Source organism: Lynx rufus, unplaced genomic scaffold, assembly GCF_022079265.1.
Source record: "Lynx rufus isolate CCGP_SWC_20201006 ecotype Redwood Valley unplaced genomic scaffold, mLynRuf1.p SCAF_2, whole genome shotgun sequence".
Classification (NCBI taxonomy): domain Eukaryota; kingdom Metazoa; phylum Chordata; class Mammalia; order Carnivora; family Felidae; genus Lynx; species Lynx rufus.
This window is the reverse complement of record NW_025814834.1, coordinates 44,344,764-44,371,562: the sequence shown is the minus strand read 5'-3', so window position 1 is coordinate 44,371,562 and position 26,799 is coordinate 44,344,764. Positions and strand designations below refer to the sequence as shown.

At 41.8% G+C, this 26,799-nt stretch overlaps 1 protein-coding gene across 1 annotated transcript; it reads right to left on the bottom strand.

Moving 5' to 3' along the window:
- NEMP2 (nuclear envelope integral membrane protein 2) lies at positions 1-26,799 on the bottom strand. The gene is made up of 9 exons (XM_047085407.1): positions 26,454-26,799; positions 16,726-16,841; positions 11,124-11,355; positions 10,917-10,989; positions 9,730-9,823; positions 8,527-8,641; positions 6,263-6,488; positions 2,506-2,682; positions 1-1,809 (listed from the first exon to the last, which is right to left on the bottom strand). The coding sequence occupies exons 1-9, from the start codon at positions 26,560-26,562 to the stop codon at positions 1,686-1,688; spliced, it is 1,266 nt and encodes a 421-aa protein (XP_046941363.1). The 5' UTR covers positions 26,563-26,799; the 3' UTR covers positions 1-1,685.

Below are 26,799 nucleotides of genomic sequence, written 5' to 3'. Positions count from 1 at the left end.
TAATATACCGGCAATAAATTTAATTATAAAAAATTCAGATAAAACTATAACAAAAGTGTCAGACCTGTTTACACTTATAAAACAGTCATCATCATAATCATCATAAATTTGAATGGAAGATCCTTTGATATTTGAAATCAATCTATGTGAAAGCACAGATTGAATTTAGTGCATTTCACAAAGACTGCAGAGCTCTTAATACTGAAAGGTGTCTTGTAAAAAGAGGAACTTGTAAAATACTGACACACTGCTTCAAAGAGAAAATATTTGAAAATCAACCTAGAAAGTTCCAAATGGGTAGCCATGCTCTCGTTTTAACAATTAGAAACACTCTACTGATCTTGGCTCAGGAAAGCAGCTCCTCAATTTTCTGTATGTCCTTCCTCCGTATCCACATCCCTCCTAGTAAAAAGAGATTCCTCATTCTGTATGCCTCTTTAAGAACTCAACACAGCAAAACCTTCTTTAAGTGAATCAATTTAGCACATCTTAACCCTTAGATTGTTTTGCCATGTTCAGATCTTTTCTCAGCTCTTAGTTTTGGCCTTCTTTCCCCAGGGTCAAAGCTCAGGGTCATTTCACTCCGGAGAATCAAGAAAAAAAATATTTGTTCTCTGAAGAAAGATCACAAGTCTGTTGTGTAGGAAACTGTTACAAATATATATAACTAAATTTTAAAAATGGACCAGTCAACTTAAAATGTCACAAGAGGTTAAGTGTCTTCAATTGCAATATACAAAAAATTATAGAAAATAATTCTAAAATTTATATGTCTATAAAAATCTTATCAAACTTTAAAATATAATCTTAGGAAATGTTCTCTATCATAGTTATCAAATAGATAGTTGTCCATTATTAAAAAATAAAAAAGTCACCAATACTGTGAGATCCAAGGCTGTAGGGAGATGGCCCCTAGGCTCACCTCTGAAGGTCTCTTCTTAACCCTGAGTTGTAGGTAACATTAGGGCTGATGTCTAGTCCCAGTGCTGCCTCTAAATAGCTTTGTAGTTTTGGACAAGTTATTGAACCTCCCCAAATCTCAATTCTGCCATCATTAGCATTTTCCAAACTGCTCCAAGGAATATCAATCTCACGGAAAAGGGTTCTGTGGTCAAATTAAGTCAGAAATGGCAGCACACAGTTTCTATCCAGGAGATTGACAACGTGCATCGTCAGTATTAAAGGCTCTGAGAAGTCCTGTGGTACATTTGTTTAACTTTGTTACTATCTTAGTTGACCTCACAATCCCTTTACTGACTAGCACTTATTAGCACCCTGTGGATTATACTTTGGAAAACACTGGTCCAGCATATCTCAGGTCTCTTCCAACACTTATATGCAGTCTTCAGACATAGGTTCTGAGGTTAAGATTTAATGCCTGGTGTTGACAAGGCAGATGTTCATGTCAACTTGCTCTTTGAAGATCAACATGATTCTCTTGTTCCTAATGAAAGTCTTCATTCAAGGAAAGTGGCAATGACTCTCACAAAATCTTGATGACTACAATAAGTAGCAGAACTCACCAAGAACGAGAAGTTATCTTCAATAATGTTTAGTTTTCCTTTCCAGTATGACTCTTCTCCATAGCAAATGCTTTTGCCACTGTTCCCTAGAACCGTTCTGCCCAATGTTAATAGGATCCTTGCCCTTAGCCCATTTCTTGTCCAGAATGAAGTCAATGGTCATCAAGCAGTCCTCAGGTTAAAAAGCTGTTCTTCCAAGAAGGCGCCCCCAAAACCATATTGCTCTTCATGCAGACTAATTTCTTCAGGCGACAAGTGGCTTCCTCCAAGAACAAAGTCTGCAAATCTAATAAGTAGTTTTTTTGTTTTAAATAAAGTTAATGTTATCACAGAAAGGTTTATGTGGAAGATAACATGTTCTCTTGCTATTTATCCTCTTTTTAATTAAATTTGACTTTACATCAATAGAGAATGGCATTTATACATTGGGTGTAAAAATGGGAATGGCTTAGGTGATCCCTCTGGAGATATTCAGAGAAAGAGCAGAGAAGGAGGCTGACTTACGAGCACTGACTGCTGCCTATCCTAAGGAGTCCTGTTTTCTAATTCCTTTTCTCTTATTAGAGTCATTATTCATTCATTATTTTAGTGCATCAATACTTTCCCCCTTCAATGTTTAATTTGAGGGCACTGTTATTTAGATAAAACTATGAAGGAAGGGAAGCAGTAAGGAAAAAGATTTTGGGACAAAGATGTCTTTCCTGGTAAGCTTTGACAATTACTTTCGACACCGGTCACTTCTCATGTGGAAGTTATGTTTACGACCTTCCGTATCAAACATCAGATCACTATTTGTCCTGACATTAGCAGCTCTGTGCAAGTCAGAGCACTGAAGAAAGAGCAGGGCCACTGACAGTTTCCGCATCATGGGTTCTCCTGGGCAGCAGTCTGTTCCTAATGTGAAGTACCTGTAGCAAACCGTCACAGTGTTTTCACAATCATCCCAACCCCAGTGTGGTCCCGGCAGCTGAGCAGGGCTTACTTGTTAGGAGCCTGGAGTCTGGAGACTACCAGCCACGTGGGGAAGTCGGGCCTGCGGCAGGCTCCACGCAGCTCCTCCAGGGCGCTGCTTGTCTCAGCATCAGCCTGTTCCCGGTATTCATCTTCAGTCAGATACTTAAACACTGGCTTCTTGGATGTCCACCATTTCTTCATTTTCCTAAAACATGTGGCATTTGGTTGCTAGATTCCTGGTCATATTTGACTGCTCAATTCAACCCTTAAGATTTATAAAACTACATTTCTTAGAAAGTAACAGTAATACTTAACTTCCTTGACACCACACTATACTTTTTTATGGTTCTTACTGTGACTATGGAATACAGAACATGCAGTTCGGGCTAATAGTACATTTCTTCTCTTCCTGGACCATCCTAAATAATGTTCTTAGGAATTTGAGACTCAATTTCTGATAGACATGTTCATTGTATTCTCAGTAATTTTTAATCACACAATCAGATCATTAAAAGTCTGGTTTCCTTATGCTTGGCCTGCTCATTATCTTGGGCACTAACAGAAGCAAATCTTTTGAGATACCGTTTTACAGAGACCTGGTAGAATTCATGGCCACTTACTTGCTAGACCTAAAGGAAAAAAAAAAGGAAGATTTGTGGGATATCACCTCCACCTAGTGGTGGTGATTCTGACTAATCCTAGAGACAGGGAGTAAATACCATACAAAGGTCGTTTGTGTACAATAATTTATAATTTCTCCTTTGCTTACATGCTAAGGGGCTCATTATTGGAATTTTCTTTTTGAATCAGGAAAGTCCTAAAGGGGAGAATCTCATAAAGATGGTAATGATGATAAGGTTTTAACACATATGTTACATTTATCAATGAGTTTTTAAAAATGTTCTTGGGTGGTTTAAAATTTAACCAGAGATTCCCAAATCTGGATGAGTACAAGAATTACCAGGAGGTGGTTAAACATATATTTTTTTTGAGTGTTGGGACCTGAAAAGTCTTTTAAAGATTGTGTGGTGGATGATGAGTCAGATTGAGGAACCACCAATATTGTTTCCTTTTCCTTGTCTGAACACCTAGCCTGGTCTCCCTAGAGGAAAACCTCTGGTCTCTGAGCAGAAGACTGGGACACAGTCCTGGCTTTGAGTTTTACCCACTGTATCAACTGAGGCAACTATTAACAGCTCTGACCCTCACTTTGCTCATATGAACAAAGTGAAAGCAATAACATCTACCTCACAGGACACCTGGGTGGCTCAGTGGGTTAAGTGTCCAACTTTGGCTCCGGTCATGATCTCGTGGTTTGTGAGTTCAAGCCCCGTGTTGGGCTCTGTGCTGACAGCTTAGCCCAGAGCCTGCTTCAGATTCTGTGTCTCCCTTGCTCTTTGCCCCTTGTGCACTTTTGCCATCTCTGTCATAAATAAATAAACTTAAAAAAAATTTTTTTTTTAAATATAACATCTAAACCTCATTAGGTCACTATACAGGTTAGATGAGATATTTTGTGTAAAGCGAGTGGCCTATAGTAAGTGTTCAATAAGGATAATCAAGAGAGTAGCTACCATATATTAGGATATATTCAAACAGCTCTTTGTAAAACTAAAATACTGTACAAATCAAGGTATTATTTCTCTGGTTTGTTATTTATGTTCCTGTTTTGTTGTTGTTTTGTCTTGTACTTGTTCACATAATTATTCATTAGCAAAATGAAAAGCTAAAGAAGTTACAAAACATTTTATTAGGTTTGTGTTAACAGAACGCACAGCAAATGCATAAAAGGACCATCACACAGGTAACAGAACACACCTTACACTTGGTGAGGCAGCTGGAGGTTTAAAACAAAAGGGCCCAAATGCTAACCCGCGTTCCTCAAGCCACAAGCCTGGCAAAGGACCCAGGCCTGGGGAATGTGGATGGCTAGCCTCCTCCTAGCAGAGGGACCTCTGGTAGTCCCAGTCACCTTTGGCCTCTGAGGCAGTGCAGAGAGCAGCTAGCAGCAGCCCCTCTGTCCCAGCCTCGCTACCTTGCAGTCTTGCCAACATTCTCTGCACAAGGGCCCTGTCCTGTCACTGGCTATATGTGTAGTAGCAGATCCATAGACTACAATTACCAGAGTCTCCTTCCTCTCAGCCAGGTTTACCTCATAAATATTTATTAACACCCTCACTCCCTCACTGTCTCTCTGCCCGACTCTGGGCCCTCATCACCTCTTGCCTGGACCGCTATGATGTCACTGTCCCAGGGCCTCCCGCTTACATCCACCCTCTGTGCCAGAAGGCAGATGGGCCACATTCTGCCACCCAATGAGGTTCATGGTCTCTGCTTTGATTGTGTTAACTGTATTTTTATTTTTAGATTAGTTGCCAACATTTAAAAATAATAAGAATTCACATTCAAATCCATATTTCCAGCTTTTCTAAAAAAAACCAAAAGATCTGGCAAGGCAGGGCCCATATTCCTATGTGGTAATAATCAGCTCAAGCTGAGTAGTAATTGCCCCCTTACTGATGAGGTTGCATTGTAGAATTTCTCACAGTCCTCATGATGGCCCCACTGACTCACCCCTGCTCAGCATCACCCAGTCAGGACCAGCCCCAAGCATTTGGATTTGTAACTCTGGTCTAGGCAGCAGGCAGAGAATGCTGACTGCATTGCAGAATGGCTTCTTGCCTCCACTATGCACAGGATCAGACTAGATTCCTTAACACAGCCTGTGATGCCTCCACAACTTGGCCGACGGCCACCTCCCTTGCCTGCCTCATGATGCTACCAAACTGGGCTTTCTCCCTGTCAGGGAGGTCCTTCCCACATTTATTCACCCGGCTGTTTTAATTCATTAAGATTCAGCCCAGTAATATCTCTTTCAGGAACTCTCCTGAGCTCTCTCTATGTGCCATAGTCCCTGAACAGGCATATTTTTAACACTCCAAAGATACAGAAACGCATGCTGATGGCTCAGCAAGTACACCTCAAGGGTAGGGACTATCTCCTTCATCTGTGCACCTGACACAAAAACAGGTGTTCAGGCTCAGTGACTAAGGAGAGACATAATACAGTTGTGACAAAAGAAGCTACCTCATCTCTCTTTCTGTATTTTTCAAGGGCTTAAGCCTTAAGTTTATTTAAAAAAATTTTTTTTTAACGTTTATTTATTTTTGAGACAGAGATAGACAGAACATGAATGGGGGAGGGTCACAGAGAGAGGGAGACACAGAATCTGAAACAGGCTCCAGGCTCTGAGCTGTCAGCACAGAGCCCGACGCGGGGCTCGAACTCATGGACCGCGAGATCATGACCTGAGCCGAAGTTGGACACTTAACCGACTAAGCCACCCAAGCGCCCCTTAAGCCTTAACTTTAAACCTAAAAAACCCCAAAAAGTCCTAAGCATAAACAATACATTCATTTAGCTCTATTTCATAAGCACAACAAATACCTTTAAAGCAATCTTGGGTCCTAATGAAAGGAAATGTAGAATAAAAGTAGAAATTGTAGGCAACCCAGAACCCAAGTAATTTTGCCCCTGATCTTAGTAAGTTCTAGGTGAGCTGTAATTACCTAGTATTTGGGGGGAGACCTCTGAAAGATTAATGAAGACTAGAAATGGAGATGGGATTAGATGCTTAAATTCTCTATCCTCTTTCTCTCCCAAATCCCCAGATGAAATGTAGTTAATTGTGAGACTAAATAGGACACATCCAAGAAACTTCCCCAAACAATAAAGAAAACCAGAACTCAAAATGTCACATTTACGAGGAGAAAAAAGATACGCACCACCTCATATAAGTGAACGCCTTCAGTGGGTAGCGTAGACTCCTGGAGGCCAGGATGAGGATCAGAGCTGCATAGGAGCCCTGGGGCACAGTGACTCCACAATAGATCAGAACCAGGGCGAGGAGCCGCAGTGTCCATGTCAAAAGAGTCACGCTCCTTTCATCAACCAGGGGCCCATGCTTATAACAAACAGCAAAGCTGAGAAATCCAGCTACCAAAACATAGCCTGTAAAAGCAGAAGAACTTGAAAATCTGAACCTGAAAAGTTATGTGAAAGATCCTGGTAGAGCCTTGACTTAAGCAGAAAACCTTCATTTGTGTTTTCTTTTTCCAAAGAAGTAAGGCTGAAAAACACGTAGAGGGCTAGTTATTCCTTCAATGTGAGATACTGTGCTGACTTTTTGTGATAATTAAGGTTGTCTAATAATAAATTATTATGATAGGTATATTTTTTAGTTCAGAGTCCTAGATGGGCAAATGTTACCATAGTTCCTTTGGTCAGGAATAAGCCTCAGCATATGTCACAGTTGGCTACAAACCCTATTTTTTCATTTTTGCTTTCTAGTCAAAAAAAGAAAATATAGTGGAGGAATCAGTCTATATCCCCCTAATACAGTGCTCAGTTTCTACATTAATAATGGCAGGATGATGAGATATTCTGCATCCTCCCTCTGATCTGATGTGAAATACACATCTCCTCTGATGTATACTATGAAAAATGGTTCACTTGTGTCTAAGAAAGCCTCAAGATCTAATTTCCAGTTTAGGAAATACAGGGGAGAGAGGAGCAAGTTAAATTATACCACAAAGGAGTAATCAGAAAAATCCAGACAGTTGGGACACTCTACAGGACAACTAGTCTCTTCACCAGAGCACTATGATGAAAAAAGCAATTGTTATGGATTAAAAAAGACCTACAAGACATAATAAATGCAAAATATGGTACTGGACTATATCCCACCTTATACAGACCAACCATCAAGGACGCTGGGGAAATCTGAACATGGCCTGAGTAATTTATGTAATTATTGATTTTTTTAAGATTTAATAGTTATTTAACTATAGAAGAAAATGCTCTTTTTTTTAGAGATGTTTATTGAAATATTTAGAAGAACATACCATGATATCTGTAATTTACTTTAAAAATACTTAAGCATAAAAAGAAAAATGAGCTAAAGACATAAAAATCTTCAGTTAAAAAAAAATTGATTGCTTCTGTTTTGGGTGGGTGAACTTATATGAGAAGTTTGGCACTAAGGGCTTAGGAGAAAGTTGACCCTCCCATTCTCCATTATTCCCCAATTAAAACAAATAAATAATTTTTAAAACTTGTTCATTTGTTTTTGCTTTCAGGAAATAAGAACAAGTGGTTTCTTTCTTTTTTTTTTTTTTTTCAACGTTTATTTATTTTTGGGACAGAGAGAGACAGAGCATGAACAGGGGAGGGGCAGAGAGAGAGGGAGACACAGAATCGGAAACAGGCTCCAGGCTCCGAGCCATCAGCCCAGAGCCTGACGCGGGGCTCGAACTCACGGACCGCGAGATCGTGACCTGGCTGAAGTCGGACGCTTAACCAACTGCGCCACCCAGGCGCCCCAAGAACAAGTGGTTTCTTAATAGCTTCTCTGTTTCTGAAAATTCAAGTTTTCATTAGCAATTTATATTTAGGATTTTTCACCTTTCATGCTGAATACATTAAGAAAGAGTCATGATTCAAAGCATAAAAGCAGTCAAAAGGGACAAATACTTTTTTGCTCTTTTCATCATTAGTACAGAAAACTAAGAAAGATGTCATTGGGAAATAGACTAAAATGAGATCTAAAAGGGTTGCCTGGGTGGTTCAGTCAGTCGGGTGTCCGACTCTTGATTTCGGCTCAGATTGTGATCTCACTATTTGTGAGTTCAAGCCCCCCCCATCAGGCTCTATGCTGACAGGGAGAAGCCTGCTTGGGATTCCCTCTGTCTCTCTCCTCTCCTCTCTCCCTCCCTTCCTCCCTCCCTCCCTCTCTCTCTCTCTCTCTCTCTCTGTCCCTCCCCCACTATGCCCTCTCCAAATAAATAAATAAACAAACTTAAAGAGATCTAATGAACTGAAATCATCAACTGTGGGAATAAAATAAAATGTTTTTAACAGCACTTCTCCTTAGTTCAAAAGGAAAATTTAGATGCTAGAGAGAAACATACTTCCAAAGGAAGTCCTCTTAGTTATACTTTCAGCTTTGTCAATAATACATATATATATATTTTTTTTTTTAATTACCTACCTAATATATATATTCTGTTTTCATGCCATAGCCACTTCAGATCTTCCATCAAATGGCATACAACATAAACTGAAGCAAACCAACAACCAACCATTAGAGCCCAAAAGGTGCTATACTGTGTGTGAAAGAGAATAAATGACACAGGTTTTGGTTCATTCACTCTCACAAAAATAGGAGGAAACAAATAAACCCTTTATATTATTAGAAACTTCTACATCACACTGCACTGAGGTCAATTCAAGGTGCTCTCTGGTGTCTTGTTAAAGTTATGGCCCATGAACCAGCAGCATTGGCATTACCCGGGAGCTTGCTGGAATGCAGACTCTTGGGCCCCATGGCAGACTCCCAAATCACAACCTGCATTTCAGCAGGATAATACTCAGGTAACTTGCATGTATACTAAAGGTGGAGGTGGAGAGGCACTGTTTTAAAGAATCAATTTATCTCAAAATAATGCCAGTGTTGCAAGCTTTAATCAGAGTATCTGCAACATTATCAACATTAACTAATATTTATCCTCAACTAAGTGCAGGGCATTCTTTCATTAAAGGTGTTTCGGGGAACTAATAATAATGAAGAAATCCCCAGTTGTAGCAATGCTGTTACTCAAGGCCTTGATGGTTCAGCATCACGACATTCCTCAGCTCTGTCAAGATAAGAGAAATTTCTACTCAGCATAGAATCAGCCCCCACCATTCCTAAGAAAGATCTACTACCTGAAAGTAAAAGGGTCTTGGGGCAACTGGGTTGCTCAGTTGGTTAAGCATCCAACTTTGGCTCAGGTCATGATCTCACAGCTCCTGAGTTCGAGTCCCGCATCGGGCTCTGTGCTGACAGCTCAGAGCCTGAAGCCTGCTTCAGATTATGTGTCTCCCTCTCTCTCTGTCCCTCCCCTCCCCGCACTCACACTCTGTGTCTCTCTCTGTCTCTCAAAAATAAGTAAACATTAAAAAAATTTTTTTTAAATAATGGGGTCTCAAAAAAGTATCACCAAAAGTTATATTTACTTAAGGGTATACATAATAACAAATAAAAATGGAATCTCTAGAAAAAGATACATTTTAAAGCCAGTTTTGTAATACAGTGTAGAAATACAGTTTGAATTTGGAACTGTCATAATCAATGTGATTAACTTTGATCCATTTTTCATGTCTATGAGATCATGGTTTCCCTCTTTTATTCATTTATACACAGTATGCCTACCTTAGGAATAAACCTTTTCACCAGAAGCAGGACAAAGACTAATGTCATTAAAACACCTAGCACGGTCCCAGAAGAGTAAAAGAAAATAGGACTTCTGTCAAAACAAGAAAATAAAAGCAATTTAAATGCCAAGCAGCACTTTCAGTATTAAAACTGTTTAACCTGACGATAGCAACTATAAAGAATACTAAGAAGAAAAACTCAGATGTTAGTTTTAATTAGATCCTATACTCTTAAAAAATGAAATTTCTATACTTGAAATTTATAGTCAATAGCTTGCCACTAACTCAAAACAAAATGTCTGAGTTATCTATGTTTAGAATCTGATCCAAGAATAATTACTGAGTGCCTACCATGTGGCAGGCACTTGTCTGAGAGCTCTGCGTGCATTTACAACAGCCCTGTGAAATAGTTATCCATGTCAAAATTTTACAGAGGAGGAAGCTAAGACACCAAGAAGTTAAAGACCTTCCATAAGTCAGTATCTCCCAACTGGAGGATTCAGGCTTATAGCCCATCTCCTCTGAGTCCAAGCTTTACTCTTCAGGCTATGTAACTAACATTGGTTTTATAAAGGCCATGGATTACATTAAACATACTTAATTGCACTACAAGAAAAATGAACAGTATTAAGAATAGCAAGCTAAGAAGTAAAATATTATTGGAAAAGGACTCCTTTTTCATGAAAGAAGTTGTAATAAACAAAATATCAGGATGCTATGTTTATCTCAGAGTCAAATATTTGTTAAACTCAACCTTCTGTATCAGAGCCACAAATGTTGGAGGCAGCTTGAATCTAATAGAGAGAGCAAGCATCTGGCATCAGAAAACCTGAATATAAATCTCGGCCCTAGCAAGAACTAGTCAGTGATGATGAATGTTGGTTTTCTCATTGATAAAATGAGAACAATAATGCAAAGTTCACATAATTAAGAGGATCAAATAAAAAACGTACATTAATACGTAACACAAAATGATGCATGTAAAAGCATGCTGTAATATATACGTACATATCATGTGTACTGTTTCTGGTTTTAAAAGGCCTTTCAAGCACTATCTTCAGAACTACTGTTTGTAAAACCTAAAGCAAGAACTGCAAACTAGTGTGGAAATACTTAGCATAGGGTCAAAATTGTCCTATACTCTTTTTAATTTACAAAATTAACAAAATAAAAAGGGATACTTACCTACTCAAGGTCTTTGCATAAAAGAAGAGGAAAATACCTGCTACAAACACAAGGAAGAGTTTGAAATCCACAACTGGAATAAAAAAGACACACACACACAACAAAGACTTTGTGTCAATGTAGTTGGTAAAAGAAAAGTCACTTTATTGAAATGTCACTCCAGAAAAACTAAATCCATAAAATCAAGTATAATGAAAACAGACTTACTGTTTCGATTCACACTAATTGTATAGATAAATATCTTCCTGACAGGCTTCACAGAGAAGCACATGGTCTCTCCATATGGATTGATGATTATGGTAACTTCATTAGACTCCTTTGGTGTCCAAAAATTATGAATCACACATTTGATAAAAGATAGAATGGTTTCTGGATACTGACAATTATGTCTTCCTGTGATATATGCAATATTGAGCAGGCCTGAACTGGTAATTTTCACCTATAAAATAAGAACAAAGAAATCCATAAACACAGAAGTTAAAACTTCTCATAAGCTCCTTCAAATCATAAGCAGAGGAGTAAAGAGAGCCCAAGATAACTGGATAAAGAACACTCAGATATACACGATTCCAGGGATCCCAGGGATGGACCTACAGATCTGTGTTTAGTTCAAACGCACTGAGCACAGAGACTTTTGAAAGTGGTTATTTCTTCCCCTGAGTTGTAGGTGACTTAACTCCCTCCTGTAGCAAGTTGTTGTGGTCAAGGGACATGTGAAAAAGGATGACAAAAGTAATAGGTGGCAAACTATTTGGTTATAAACATGAGAACAGGAATTATGTCTCTACCATTTTCTACTGTGTTGTGAGAAAAAGCACTTCCTTCTGGATCAGCTGAGCATATGTAATTCAGGCTTCTCTCCCCATGCCTCCTGAAGAAGGACCAGAATCCAACCACAGGTCCTATTCTAGTCTCACAACAAAGTACCAAGCAAACAGTGACAATCCAGTGTTCATTAAAGAACAATTCTGCTGCTGCCTTTCTCCCTCTCTATTCCTTTTCTCTGTCCAAGAGTAAGGCAAGCCTGAAAAGGATAGTGAGATCACCAACTCTGAAGACAGGGCATCAGGTGATATAACCCATTACCGACACTCATTTCTCCTGGACTTCAGTTCCTGGCTCACTGATGCTCTCTCTCTAATACTATTTCCTGTCATATTTCTCAGGGTTCAATGTGTTTATTATGTACGCCAAACTCCTTCCAATGCTCTGATTCTCAGCATCTTGAACTCCTACCCTCTTATGCTTGTTCTCTGCCCCACCTCAGCTAACTACTCCCACGGCCACACCCAGGACCTTGTTCATACCAAACTACAGCCCCTCTACAGGTTGTTTCATGCATCCCACTGGCTGACCACCAACTCCTACCTTTCTAGCAGGCCCTGTATAGTACCCCGACCCCAGTAAGCCTTTGACCCCACCATGGATCAAGCCATTTTTCCCCTGCTCCTCACCCCTTTGATGTCCTTAGCCCCTTCTTAATCCAGCTAAATTCCACGATCGATCATTACAAATCATTCTCTTGCAGGTACCCGACTCATTTGCACTGCTCTTGCTTTGTCACATCCACCTGCAAAATCCAACTCTCCACCCATTCTACTCTTGGCATTTGTACCACCCAATGGTGCTAGATAAACACATAGTAGCTTGACTTCAAGCCCCTGAGTGGGAACCTGAAGTGGGACCTGCAGCTCTAGGCGATCACACCACATTCCTATCTACTCTCCACTCTCTTCAACAAAGATTTCACAGCTTTTCCTTCCTCAACACCAATACCTCCTCCCCTTCCTCACTCTCCACTGAAAATGAAAGAAGCCAGAAGAGAACATCAACAGGTTCCTATCCCCACCTCCACCCACCCGGCAGCACCTGCAGGCACATGCTCTGCTTCCTGCCTGTGGGGAGGAACTTTCTGCCACAGAGGAGACTTAAAGAAGATTCTCAAGGCACAGAATCAGATCCACCTCTGTCCACTCAAGGGCAGCCTACCAGCACTTCATCCCTCTCTGTTAGACCATTCCTATCAGGACACAAACATGTCGAAGCTTTTCCATTTAAAAACAAAAAAGCCACTTTCCCCTCCAGCTATCCCCTTGCTTCCCAGTGCACTCAGATTCTTTTAAAAAGTTGCCCATACCTGCAGTCTTCAGTTCTTCTCCTCTCCATTCTCTCCTTAACCCTCTTCCAATGTGTCGTTTCCAACAGGCTGTCCCTGACAAAGTCACCAGGGACCTCCATGTTGCTAAATCAAATGGCCAATGCATTCTCCGTCATCATATTTGATCCACCAACAGCATTTTGGCCCTGCTTGTAACACTTCTTCCCACAGCGTCCTGGACATCTTCACCTGTTGCTCCTTCTCTCTCTCTCCTCTGTTGGCCTCTTCCTCCTCCCTAACCTCTTCATATAAGACTGACCCAGGCTCAGCCATTGGTTCTCCATCTAAACCCACTCCTTAGCACTGTCTATAAACATGCATCACTGCTTAGTTTTGAAAAAAGAAACACAGGAAAGACAGAAGCTAGTAATATTGACTACCCACAAGGGTTGGATAGGAATGATAGAGAAATGAGGGGGAGTGACACTTCTCTGAGGATACTTCTGTGTAGACCTGTGATTTTAAACCATACTAATATTGCACATACTAAAAAATAATTATAATAAAATCAACTAGGATGGGGGAAAACCCTTAAAAATAAAAACAAATATATTTCAAATGAATAATATAACCATATTGAAGGAGGATGGGTGGGAATGAATTAACCTAAGTAATTTTGGAGCATAGTATTAGACTATGTACTCTTAAACTAGAGATAAAACACACTCTAAACAAACGTTGACAAATAAATAATAAATAAACAAATTACTACCCTAGCATTAAGCAAATAAATTAATATACTGAGGATAATGAAAACCAGGTTCCCCATTATCAGAGAAGAAAGTTACAAATACGACAAGGAGAGAGATTAGAATGAACCCAGTAGTATGGGAGATATCAAAAAGCATGGTTTTTTTTTGTTTTTAATTTCAGAGAGAGAGAGAGAGAGAGTGTGTGTGTGTGTGTGTGTGTGTGTGTGTGTGTGTGAGTGTGTGTGTGTGTGAGTGGGGGAGAGGGGCACAGGGAGAGGGAGAGAGAATCCCAAGTAGGCTCCATGCTTAGCACAGAACCTGACACAGGGCTCGGGTCCAAAACCCCGGGATCATGACCTGGGCTGAAATCAAGAGTTGGAAGCTCAACAAACTGAGCCACCCAGGTGCCCCAGAATGCATGTTTTTTAACAGATAGAGTGACAGGGGGCCCCTGGTTGGCTCAGTTGGTTGAGCATCCAACTTTGGCTCAGGTCATGATCTCATGGTTCATGAGTTCAAGCCCCATAGTGGGCTTCGTGCTGATAGTGTGGAGCCTGCTTTGGATTCTCAATCTCTCTTGCAAAAACACATATTAAAAAAAAAAAAGTGACAGGGGCGCCTGGGTGGTGCAGTCGGTTAAGCGTCCGACTTCAGCCAGGTCACGATCTCGCGGTCCAGGAGTTCGAGCCCCGCGTCAGGCTCTGGGCTGATGGCTCAGAGCCTGGAGCCTGTTTCCGATTCTGTGTCTCCCTCTCTCTCTGCCCCTCCCCCGTTCATGCTCTGTCTCTCTCTGTCCCAAAAATAAATACACGTTGAAAAAAAAATGAAAAAAAAATAAAAATAAATAAAAATAAATAAAAAAGTGACAGAAATAGATACATGTGCAGGTGTAGGGGTGTATATGTCTCTGTATCTCTGTGTGTATGCATATGACAATGGTATCCCAGCACTAATAAACACACCTAACTCTGAATGCTCCTTGAAAAAATGTAGGATTCCAGAGCTGGGTTTAGGAAATTACAAGATAAGCCTGGAGCATCCTGTTTGCCAGAGATGCTCAAATGATAGGCACAAATTAAAAGGACAATGAGATACTTTAAAAAAAATTTTTTTAATGTTTTTATTTAATTTTTAGAGAGAGAGCGTGAGTGGAGGAGGGGCAGAGAGAGAGGGAGACACAGAATCCGAAGCAGGATCCAGGCTCTGAGCTGTCAGCACAGAGCTCGACGCGGGGCTCGAACTCACGGACCGTGATATCATGACCTGAGCCAAGGTCAGACGCTTAACCGACTGAGCCACCCAGGTGCTCCCACATGAGATACTTTGAAGGAACTCCTACTGGCCAAATCTAGGATAATTTGAATAACAAAATAAATTATGAGGTAATGGATTCTAATCCACTGAATGAATTGGCAATCTGTAATATTACATGAATATAAATAAACTGGAGAAGGAAAACGTCTTCCTTGTTGAAGAATACTGATGAATGAGGAAAGAGTAATGGAATTAGAAAATCACCATTTGATAAAACAGCATGATGATAACTGGTTCATGCAAGCATCATCAATGGACAATAAAACTATAGGGTGAAAGGTAAGGAAAAGAGTATCTACATAGTTTCAAAGTATCTCCTCAAAATACTCATTTTTTTTTTAATTTTTTTTTCAACGTTTTTATTTATTTTTGAGACAGAGAGAGACAGAGCATGAACGGGGGAGGGGCAGAGAGAGAGGGAGACACAGAATCGGAAACAGGCTCCAGGCTCCGAGCCATCAGCCCAGAGCCTGACGCGGGGCTCGAACTCACAGACCGCGAGATCGTGACCTGGCTGAAGTCGGACGCTTAACCGACTGTGCCACCCAGGCGCCCCAAAATACTCATTTATTACAAAGGGGAAAATGGTCACTTTCCAGTGGTAAAATTGTAAATTGACAATACCACCTTAAGCAGGTGATCAAAATGGTGTATATTATCAGTAATAGTACAAATTAACATCATATGCCTTCTGATATGCTGTCCCATCTTTTTCCCTCAGCCTAGAACACTCTTTCTTGGCATATTATCTTGGTAACTCACTAACTTCATTAAAATCTTTCTCAGGGCACCTGGGTGGCTCAGTCAGTTAAGTGTCTGACTTTGGATCAGATCATGATCTCCTGGTTCATGAGTTTGAGCTCTGAACCAGTTTGGGCTCTGTGCTGACAGCTCAGAGCCTAGAGCCTGTTTTGGATCCTGTGTCTCTCTCTCTCTCTGCCCCTCCTCCTCCACTTGCACTGTCTCTCTCTCTGTGTGTCTCTCTCTCAAAAACGAATAAACATTTAAAAAAAATTAGTCTTTCTTAAATATCACCCTCTCTACAAGAACTACCCTGATCACTCTTTTCATACTGCCCCCCCACCTCCCTCATTCTGCTTACCTTACTCTACATTTTCTTTTTTCATAGCACTTACTAGTTTTATAATTTTCTTCTCTATTACATTTATGGCCTATCTCCTATCCCTAGGAGTATAAACATCACAGGAGCAGGGATCTATTTTGTTCACTGATGTATTCTAAGAGCCTATAATAGTTCCTGGCACTTAACTAGTGCTTAATAAGTATTATTAATGAAGGAAAAGTACTGGGCTATTGAGATTAACTATTATCTTGGCCATACCTAGAATCAGAGAGGGGCTTGGGATAGCAATGATTTTGGAAAGTATGTATCTGAATAGCAAGCACATTGTGCTCACTTAGAAACCATATTTATTTGGAGTAGTTTGGGGAAGGGCTGATGAAGCGTATGAAGAGTTAATGTACCCTTCCACATATCCCTTTCCCTTGGGCCACTGGATGTGATTCCCAGGCTAGATTTCATACTGATACACAGCTCTATGTCATATAAAAGCTATTTTGTATTCTTGAAGAAGTACATTTTAATTCCCAGCTCCTCAGACATAATTTAAACATAGGCTCTTACCTGCAGAGTTGACCACATGTATTTCCACTCCATTCGGGAATTTCGATTGTAGCAGTAACAGTCTGACTCAGAAGTTTTAATTAAAGCCATTTCCTTCAGAGCTTTACACCTTGGAACTGAGAGATCAAAAAGCGATTATATTTCCTAAATATTTAATTTCCCGCAATCTTATCTTTTTTTTCCCTTTTATTCACAATAATAATGCATTTTACATTCTCTAAATGAATTCTCCTACATAGTAAGTATAGTCCCTCCATCTTTCCAACCTACAGGAGACAGACAAAAAATTAGTCTAGTGTCAGTACTCTTGTGATATATGGAAGGCACTATAAGAACACAGAAGGTGGCCAGGAGGATGGGTTAAATGGGTGATCGGTATTAAGGAGGGCACTTGTGATGAGCACTAGGTGTTGTATGTGAGTGATGAATCACTACATTCTACACCTGAAACTAATATTACACTGTTATGTTAACTAACTGGAGTTCAAATAAAAAGTGAAAGTAAAAAAAAAAAAAAAAAGAACCCAGAATGGGTACTTCAGTCTTGAAGTGGAGGGCAAGAATTGGTGGCAGCTTCAACACCTGCAGCTAGAGAGGTAAGCAGTAGTTACTACTTACTCTAAGGAGTATGGACTTCATGCTGAAAGCAGAGCATTGAAGGATTTTAGGTAAGCATCAAAGTCTCAGCAGGAAACTGATGACACTCAAAAGGGTTTAACTGAAGAGTTCAGTGAGGATGTGGGCAGAGTTAAGGCATTAACAATAAGGCGCTGTGAACTTCCCAGACATCAACAACAGCAGGAAGCCTTTAACATCCTTGCCTGAAATGGCAAAGGGAGGGCCCAACGTTACCAGAGCTGCTGAAGCCCAGGGGACAGTAGTGTCATGGGATGCAATCCCTGCCAAAATGTGGAACGGTGGGATGAAGGTATGACTACTTCAACCTCTCTCTCCTGCCCTCCCATCAGTGCCTCTCACTGGCCAAATGCAATGGGAAGCAGGAGGGCAAAGAAGCCCAGGTGATGCAGTACACAGATGTCCACTTCCAGACACCGAGCAGGGAAGAGAGGGGCACAGAACGGATCTGTGAGAACAGAGAATAACCAGTTTAATAGGGAAATAACAGGTACACAGTTGTGTTTTAGAAAAAGAATTCTAAAGCAATGTGCAATTCTGGAGGTGAGGAAGACTAAAAGTAGAAGAACCACTAAGGAGGCTACTAAAGGAGTCCAAGCAAGAAACGAACTAGGTAGGAGGGAGAAAGAACAGATAAAAGACCACTTAGGACTGAAATCAACAGACTTTGGAGATTCATTAGATGAGGGAGAGCAAGAAGACGACCTGAAAGTTCTGGTGAGTGGAAAGATGGTGAGGTCCCTCACCCAGAAAAGGAACACTGGAGAAGATGCAAGCCTGGGCAGGGAAAGGGGGATGAGTTCAATTTGGGACATAACTGAGTTTTGGTTGGTGGGACTAAGTGAAGATGGATAGATCTACAACACAGGAGAAATGTGGGGACAGAAGTAGATACATATGTGTCTGCATATATAAATATATGTGCATCTGTTATGTTATATACAACATATAAATAACATTTAATACAACACAACACAATCTAATATACAGAGGAAGAGAGACAGGTGCTTTATGAGAGGGTAAATGCCATATGAAAACTGTAAAGTAATGGGATTCATTTTATTCTGTGGCTGCCTCCATATCTGAATTTAAAGTGAAGTGAGATGAAAGTCATAAATTCTTCTGGATCCAGGACAGGGTGTCTGTCACCACTACACGTGTCAATAGGAAACAGGCACAGAGAATGTTATGGGCACACAGAGAAATGGGCCTCATGCCCATCCCCCAACTCCTCTAAGGAGAGTGTGGTCAGCTGCTCCATAAAAACATCAAGTGAAGTTAGAATAATCTGCTGCACCACAGTTGGGGAAGGACTGAGTAACTAGAAACTAGTCAACAATTACATCCATTCAGGGAATGATATTGAATAAGTCCACATAGGTTTGTGTCCTAGCTAGAAGCATCCTAAGCATTAAGCTTAAAGGAAGTGAAGACAGACTTGGGGAGAAGATGCAGAGAATACCCACCAATGCAACTGCATGGAAGTCACAAAGCTACACAAAGCAGGAAAGTCACATGAGAACCCAGTATCTTCCAGTGTGACACTGTCAAATCATTTAATCTATACTCTTTTTAAAAAAAAATTTTTTTAACCTTTATTTATTTTTGAGACAGAGCATGAATGGGGGAGGGGCAGAGAGAGAGGGAGACACCGAATCGGAAGCAGGCTCCAGGCTCTGAGCCATCAGCCCAGAGCCCGACGCGGGGCTCGAACTCACGGACTGCGAGATCGTGACCTGAGCTGAACTCGGACGCTTAACCGACTGAGCCACCCAGGCGCCCTGAATCTATACTCTTAACATTGTGAGGAAATGCACAGTTTTTTAAATATACCAACAAATTTGCAGAGTTTGAGAGTCTGAGATGGAAATACAAGAATCCAGGTTTAGAGGCAGGTCTCAAAACGGCACGTAAAGGAAGCTCTAGAAGCTCTCTGCTAAATACAAACTACTAAAAATTAAAACTGCATGCCCTGGGGGTGGGGGGGTCACTGGCTAGCTCAGTCTGTTAAGCAGCTGACTTCAGCTCAGGTCACGATTTCACTGTCTCTGAGTTCAAGCCCCATGTCAGGCTCGGTGCTGACAGCTCAGAGCCTGGAGCCTGCTTCAGATTCTGTCTCCCTCTCTCTGCCCTCCCCTGCTCACGCTCTGTCTCTCCCTCTCTCTCAAAAATAAATAAACATTTTTTAAACATTTTAAAACATGCATCCCTCGGCACAGCCTGTTTATATACAAGACCAAAAGGGGAATGCAGAACCAGTGCTACCAACACACAAAGCAACCAACTGCTGAGGCGAATTCTTGGATATATCTGAAATGCAAATGACTCCTGGCCAAGGGCTACACAGGGGAGAAAGCACTCCTGGACATCGAAGAGCTGGCAGCTAGCTGTAGAAGAGACAATGTCAAAGGCAGTGTAGAACCTGGGAGCACCTAAGCAACCAAAACACATAAAAGCCCTCAGCTAGTGAGAACAAGCATTAGAAGGAGGGCTGTCGACTGGCCTTCTGGTATCCTATGTTCTGCCTCTACGCAGCCCTCCTGTTGGGTCTCTGAGCAGGAACAGGTCTCTACCGGGTGGCTAGAGTTGACAACTTTATACTGACAACTATATTCCTCAGTAAAAGAGGGGAATCCCTACCTATTGTTGAAATGGGAGTGCATTCCAACCAGGCAGGTAAAGGGGGTGAGGCTTAAGGTCCACAGACCCCAGCAGCCCCAGACCACTGTAAGAATGTTAACTTCCAGCCAGTTGTTTCTTCAGGGCTACTCCTAATACGACACTTGTGCTCAATGCCAGGAGCTTCTCCCTGCATCGCCTCTCCTAGTGGGCTCCACTACTTTAAGGAATCAATTCCTGTAAGAACAGTGAACTACTCTTGTTAGTAGTTTGAGGGAATATCCTCTTTCCGGGACCTGAGCTTTGCAAACAAATACTGCCTTCAAATGAGTTTGCTCCCCCTTGGTCCTAAGACTGTCTCCTTAAATCATTTGGTATCTGTAACTTTTAAGAGCAAGATGGTGCAATTTAAATATAGTGCAATGATCTGAATTTAGAAGTAAATGCTTCTCTGCTGTCCAAACCAGTCTTCTTGCACTTGGATTACTGTAATAGCCATTTAGCTGGTTTCCCAGCTTCCAGAATTGCCCGTATGACATTTCCCTACTACCGATTCTCCAATCAGCATATAAATCTTTCAAAAACATCCATCAGAGCAGATTATTTACCTGCTCAAAACCAATGACTTCTCATTGCATTCATAATAAAATCCACCCTCCCTTCCAAGGACCTAGTACTCTGACCTTCTCTCTTCCACCCCTCCCCCTCTCAGCTACTCAGGCCACACCAATCCTCCCATCCTCAAGATGCTGAACCATTTCTGCCTCAAGTTTTCCTACTTGCCAATTCCTTCACCTGCAATCTGCCTTTCCCAGATTTTGGCAGAGCTTGCTCCTTCTGATAATATATGTTTGCCCAAATGTCACCTTCTCAGGAAGACCTTCTCTGAGGGCACAGAGAAGGCACACTCCAGCCCCTTTTATCTACTTTCTCCTCATTCTGCTTTATTTTGTCTTCATGTTATTATTCGTTTATACTTTGTCTCTCCATGAAGTTAGGGACAGCAAGTTCATTACCGTATCTCCAGCCTTTAAATATCAGTCTTGGGGCGCCTGGGTGGCGCAGTCGGTTAAGCGTCCGACTTCAGCCAGGTCACGATCTCGCGGTCTGTGAGTTCGAGCCCCGCGTCAGGCTCTGGGCTGATGGCTCGGAGCCTGGAGCCTGTTTCCGATTCTGTGTCTCCCTCTCTCTCTGCCCCTCCCCCGTTCATGCTGTCTCTCTCTGTCCCAAAAATAAATAAACGTTGAAAAAAAAATTAAATATCAGTCTTCTGTGTGTGTGTTGTAATTCCAGAGGGTTAGTGAGTTATTTGGGCATGCATAGCCCAGACAGTGAAAGCCTGACCAATCTTTGTAAAAGTCTGGCCAGCACCAGTCAGCACAATAAAAGGAGGTACACTTTGTCCCTCCCTTTGAAGCAACATGATGTAAACAAACATCCTATCCAGTCTGTGTCATTGCCATCACGCCTACAGAACCCACAGGACCTACAGAACCTACCCTACTCCATCATCAATATACCTTAACTAGAGGGTTGAGAGCTGTAATCCTTAAGATCCCTTGGACTAGGGACTCTCTTCTTTGTCCTCACTGGTTAGAGAAGGGCAGAGAGATGCAAGAGGCAATAAGTTTTTGTTTTACTCATATATGGTACATCAGTGTATTCTACATAGGAGGCCTCCCAGTTAGAAGAGAATAACTTGCTCTGAGTTTCTCCCTGGTCCTCAACAGGATTAAGTAAAGTACAGAAGGAGGTAGGTTGCTCTGGCTATTGATTTCAATAGAAACACTACTAAAAGCATGTTGCCAAGTGTTCCCCCTGGAACAAAGTGTTCCTCCAGAGTGGCCTCTGGCTCTTGAGGTCAAGTTGATGTCGAATTTACACAATACATGAGATATGATAGATAAGGTGTTTGTATTTCATGGTGTCCACTGGCTGCCCTCATTGTTATTAACTCTCTTCTGAGATGAATTTCATTCAATCCACACAAGAACTCCGAAATACCTAAGGAAGAACATGCCTAACTTCAAGTGAGTTCATGTAAACCATAAGCCATGGGCTAGCTGGGCTAAGCGTAAGATACTGTAGCAATCAAGATTGTTATCTATTGCCCAAGTGTGCACACTCTTTCTAAAATAAAAAATAAGGTAAATAAATAAATAAATAAATAAATAAATAAATAAATAAATAGAGATTGTTAAGTAGGCTGGACTACTGCCTTCCTAGAGATAACAAGATCTTCTAATGTTAGATTGTTTATAAACATTATCTTTCCTAGGTCTCTCCTCCCTTAATCTTCTAGAGACATTTCATTATTCAGTTTCTTCCTCCTCCATCTCCACCTAAGGGTGGAAAGAGAAAACATAGCCAGCTAATCTGAACTCTATTGGCTGTTCAAGCCCTGACACTTCAAGACCTGAACTCTGTGAAGCTGCCAGATGTCTATAGGTATCATTTATTTATGTGGCCTCAGTCATGCTGGTTCATTCTGCTAGGATGGAACTTCCTGGAGGCAGATGTAGGGAAACCCAAAAATATCACAATGATACCAACAAAATCCCTTCACCATATAATCAAGAAAACAAAAGGGAATTTCTGGGGCTTCATAAAAACTTAATAATAATCATTCATCTGATCAGAAGAGAACAATACCTGCCTAGGGACAGCTACTGCTTCCACCTGAGGCTGAAATATGCTTCCACCCTAGAAGGTGCCCCATAACCTGGGTATTCACATCCTCACACCTGATTCCAGATGCAGAGAAAGTTCTGGAAGTGTGGGCTATCCCAGCTCCTAAGCTATCCCATCTCCTAAGCACTTAGGGAGTATCTACAGGGCCAGCCCAGCATGCCATCATCACAATGCCTACCCCAGCAAGTCTGCAACTCTAAGTCGCAAAATGACCATTGCCTTCTGTAACTCTATGCAGTCCTCAGCAGGTTCTCTTGATTCTGCAATAAACCTGACTTCCGTAGAATATATTTCTGGACAATTGTGCCCAAACGGCTAAGACAAAGCGCAATTATTTACATTACCAAAGGATCTGAGTCAGGGTTACCTTACCCAATGAGATTCCTTAGTTCATTTTATTTTTTATTTAAAAAAATTTGTTTGATGTTTATGAGAGAGAAAGGGAGAGAGACAGAGCAGGAGCTGGGGAGGGCAGAAAGAGAGGGAGACACAGAATCCGAAGCAGCTCCAGGCTCTGAGCTGTCAGCACAGAGCCCGACGCAGGGCTCGAACTCACAGACCACAAGATCATGACCTGAGCCGAAGTTGGAGGCTCAACAGACTGAGCCACCCAGGTGCCCCCTTAGTTCATTTTAAATACCACTCAATTTAGGGGCGCCTGGGTCATTCAGTCCGTTAAGTGTCGGACTCTTGGTTTCGGCTCAGGTCATGATCTCACAGTTCCTGAGATGGAGGTTCTATGTCATGACAGCTCCCTCTCTCTGCCCCTCTCCTGCCAGTGTGGGTGCTCATACATGTGTGCTCGCTTGCTCTCTCAAAATAAATAAATATTAAAAAAATGTTTTAAAAAGTGCCACTCAATTTATAAATATTCAATGAATCTAATTTTAACATTACATAGCTTATATAAAAAAGGGACAGATGGGTATCACCTGCTTTAACTAATAAATTACATTTAAAATTACTCCTTTGTACTACTTTTGTCATTTTTTAGTTTTCCTAATGTAAAAGGATATATTTAAGTTAAAGAATTTAGTCATATGTAAGGTAAAAATATTCAGTCAAAACTTCAGAAAAGGGCAGGTAGTACTTAAACCTACTTATAGCATGTGCTAAAAATAAAAAGCACAAACACTCCTCAAATCCTAGCAGATCTTAAACAACCTCCAACATAAAAATATTTCAGCAACGTTCTTCCTAAAAATTTAACCTTACATGGCCCTCATATGGGAAATAAATATCTTCAGATGAAACTATAATATAAAATCACTTATTAAATTAGACTGCCTTTTCTCCATCTGGCCTATCACTGCTTTTCTTTTGGGACAAAGAAGGGGAGGTAGAAGAATAGGAAAAACAAAAAGGAAAACCAACAAAACTTAGCTCCTGAAAGGTCAAAGGAAGAAGGACTTTTCTGGGTATTATTTTATAAATTCCTAGTTTCAAAGGAGTTAGCATGGAGCACCAAAGTTACAAAGGTAACTTTCCTATTCTAGTAACCCTAGTTTTTTTTAACCGGACTTGAATATCAATCTGGATTTTTATTTCTCCAAGAATGTGCATAGAGAATGAATCTGAAATTAGCACATGCTGATGTACATTCAGGCTAATTTTAACTTTGAGAACTGATTTTTCTTCTCCATAGAGAAGAACCTTGAAAGCTGTAGTTTCAAATGGCCTATTGCTATATAGTTCAAGCCTGGGAATTCAACCCAGTGGCCTGAACTTTATCATAGGACATGTGGTCTCTAGGGCCCTCTCCCACTGGCTGCAAACTATGAATAACTCTTCCTTTCAGCCAGACAACTATCTGCTTCTCCTGTGTCATTTGCCTCTGACTTTCATCCAAATAGGGTGACAGAAAGCTGGCCTCGCTCTAAACGTTCTCTATTGTACGGAAGGGTGTGTACATTCAAGACAGAATTTTACAACAGTAAGTATCATCTAATCCAAGCTTCTCATGTTATAGACGGGCCCTATTTCATGAAAGGAAGTACCAGCTGTTTGATCGCAGGGATACTCATAAAACCACTTTTGGAGCAACAATGTTCCTTAGACCTAGTCTAGTCCAGAGGTTCCAATGTGGTGTCTTTAGAACCTTCACAGCATCCAGGATGCTCCATAGCCTCTGCTGTATAGTATATCTGGAATGGCAAGTGTTACTATAAGGCTATGTAAATTGCCATTTTTCTTAGCTGTGGGCTAGAATTCTATCAACTCAGTGGGCATCCTGCATGTCTTGGGCAGAACAGTAGCTCTGATAAGCATTTACGTGGGTCTTTGGCTAACAAAATAGAAGGAGGAATAGTTAATACTAAATGTAATAGAAATATGAGAAATATTGGGTTGACTGAAGCAAATAAAAAAGTGAGGAAAATATTGGAAGCCATTCAGCAACAGAAGAACTTTATTTTACTCATGAGAAAACCATTGTCCATAAAGATTATGTGCCTGGACCAAAGTAAATTCTGCAAGTGGGTGGGGAAATGTAATGAATAACTAGAACTCAAGGTTCTGGGTGTTGGTCCAAGGCTACTTACAATTTTCTGGCTGCTGCTATGTTCAGAAACCCTCCCTCTTAGACACATCTGTCATTTATTTTTTCATCAGTATATAGACCGGTTACATTTCTTACTCCTAAAGCCTGACTTTCCTCATCTGTAAAATGGGTATGTAAATGGTTCTCAAGCCCATAGGGTTACTGTGGGTATTAAAAAAGATTATGCATTTAAAGCACTTTTAACACATACGAAGCACTCAAGGAATGTCCATTCAATGAAAACTGGTACCGAACAGTTCCCCAAGTGTTTAACGCACTGTAAGATTCCCATGAGTTGGCAGCTCTGGCAGAATCGGAAAACTGTCTTCATCCTTAGACAAAGAACCTTGATCTCGTTGGAGGGGCTAAAGGATCACACTTGGGTGCCTCCCTTGCAAACAGCGGTTACCAATGAGAGGAGGAGAAGCTGGTGGACAGAAATTCCAGGAAATCTTTTAAAGGATTTTACGCGAGGAGTGGGGATGAGCTAGAAATGTTAAGCTCATAGCATATTACTAGAAGTTCTGGAGTCGGAACTCGCGACCTCCCTTCCGTGCCAGGATCTTGAGAGCACTCCACAGATAGCCCTCAACAACAATATGAGGAGCTACCATCTCTTGTTTCCTATGTAACATCGTGCACACTTTAAACATCACAACAATCCCGTCAGATAGGATCTGCTTTACATGTGACCAGTAGCGTGCCTTGCTCAAGGTCGCAGAGCTAGTCAGAGGCAGGGGAATTTCGGTCTAATTCTAAAGCTAAAGCTCTTCTATTGAGTCCAAAGTAATAGCTATGTAGAGAAATACTGAGGTTTTCAACACAAATCGATGTACTATACAAAAGTCTTGTGTTGAAAGTCGGGAGACTAGCTAGGGTCAGCTGTGCCAGTGACAAGCTGTGTGACCTCAGATAAATCAAAACATCTCGGAGCTTTGGTTGCTGCTTCGTAAACGAGGAAACTGGGCTAGACTGAGCTTGGCGGTTGCTTCTACTCCTAAAATCATAAAAGTGTCCAAGTGACAGCAAGAAGACCAGGGAAACCCAAGCAGGCGATAAGGGATGTTGGGCCTGCCGCCGGCCACGCCCGGCGAGCCTTAGGGGACGAGAAAGCGCCCACCGGGCTGCCTGAGCCTTACCGCCGCCGCCGAGGGCAGGGAGAGCGCCCTCGAGCCGCCAAGGCCTACGAACCCGAGGAGTCCGGGAGCGCGCGTGCGCGCCGGCCGCCAGTGCCCGCGGTTACCTGCCAACGCCGCCGCCGCCTCCTCCTCTCCGCGCACCGCGCCAGCGGGCGGCGCGGACAAGGGCTGCAGCCAGATTAGCAGCCACCACCGCCCCAGGGGCGGCCGCATCCCGCCCCGGGACCAGCTCCGCGCCCCCGTTCGGCCGATAGTAGCAGCAATGGCGCAAGGCCTACGAGGAGGCTGAGCGGGGCGGCGAGACCCGTACGCGGGAAAGGCGGAGGCCCCGCCTTTCCGGGGCTGAGGAGTTAGCTCTGGGCTGCGGGCGACGGCTGGTCGAGGCCTGGGGGCTCCCTGTAGCCCTCTTCTGGCCCCTACCGGCCTCGGGGCTTCCGGGCCTCGTCTTCC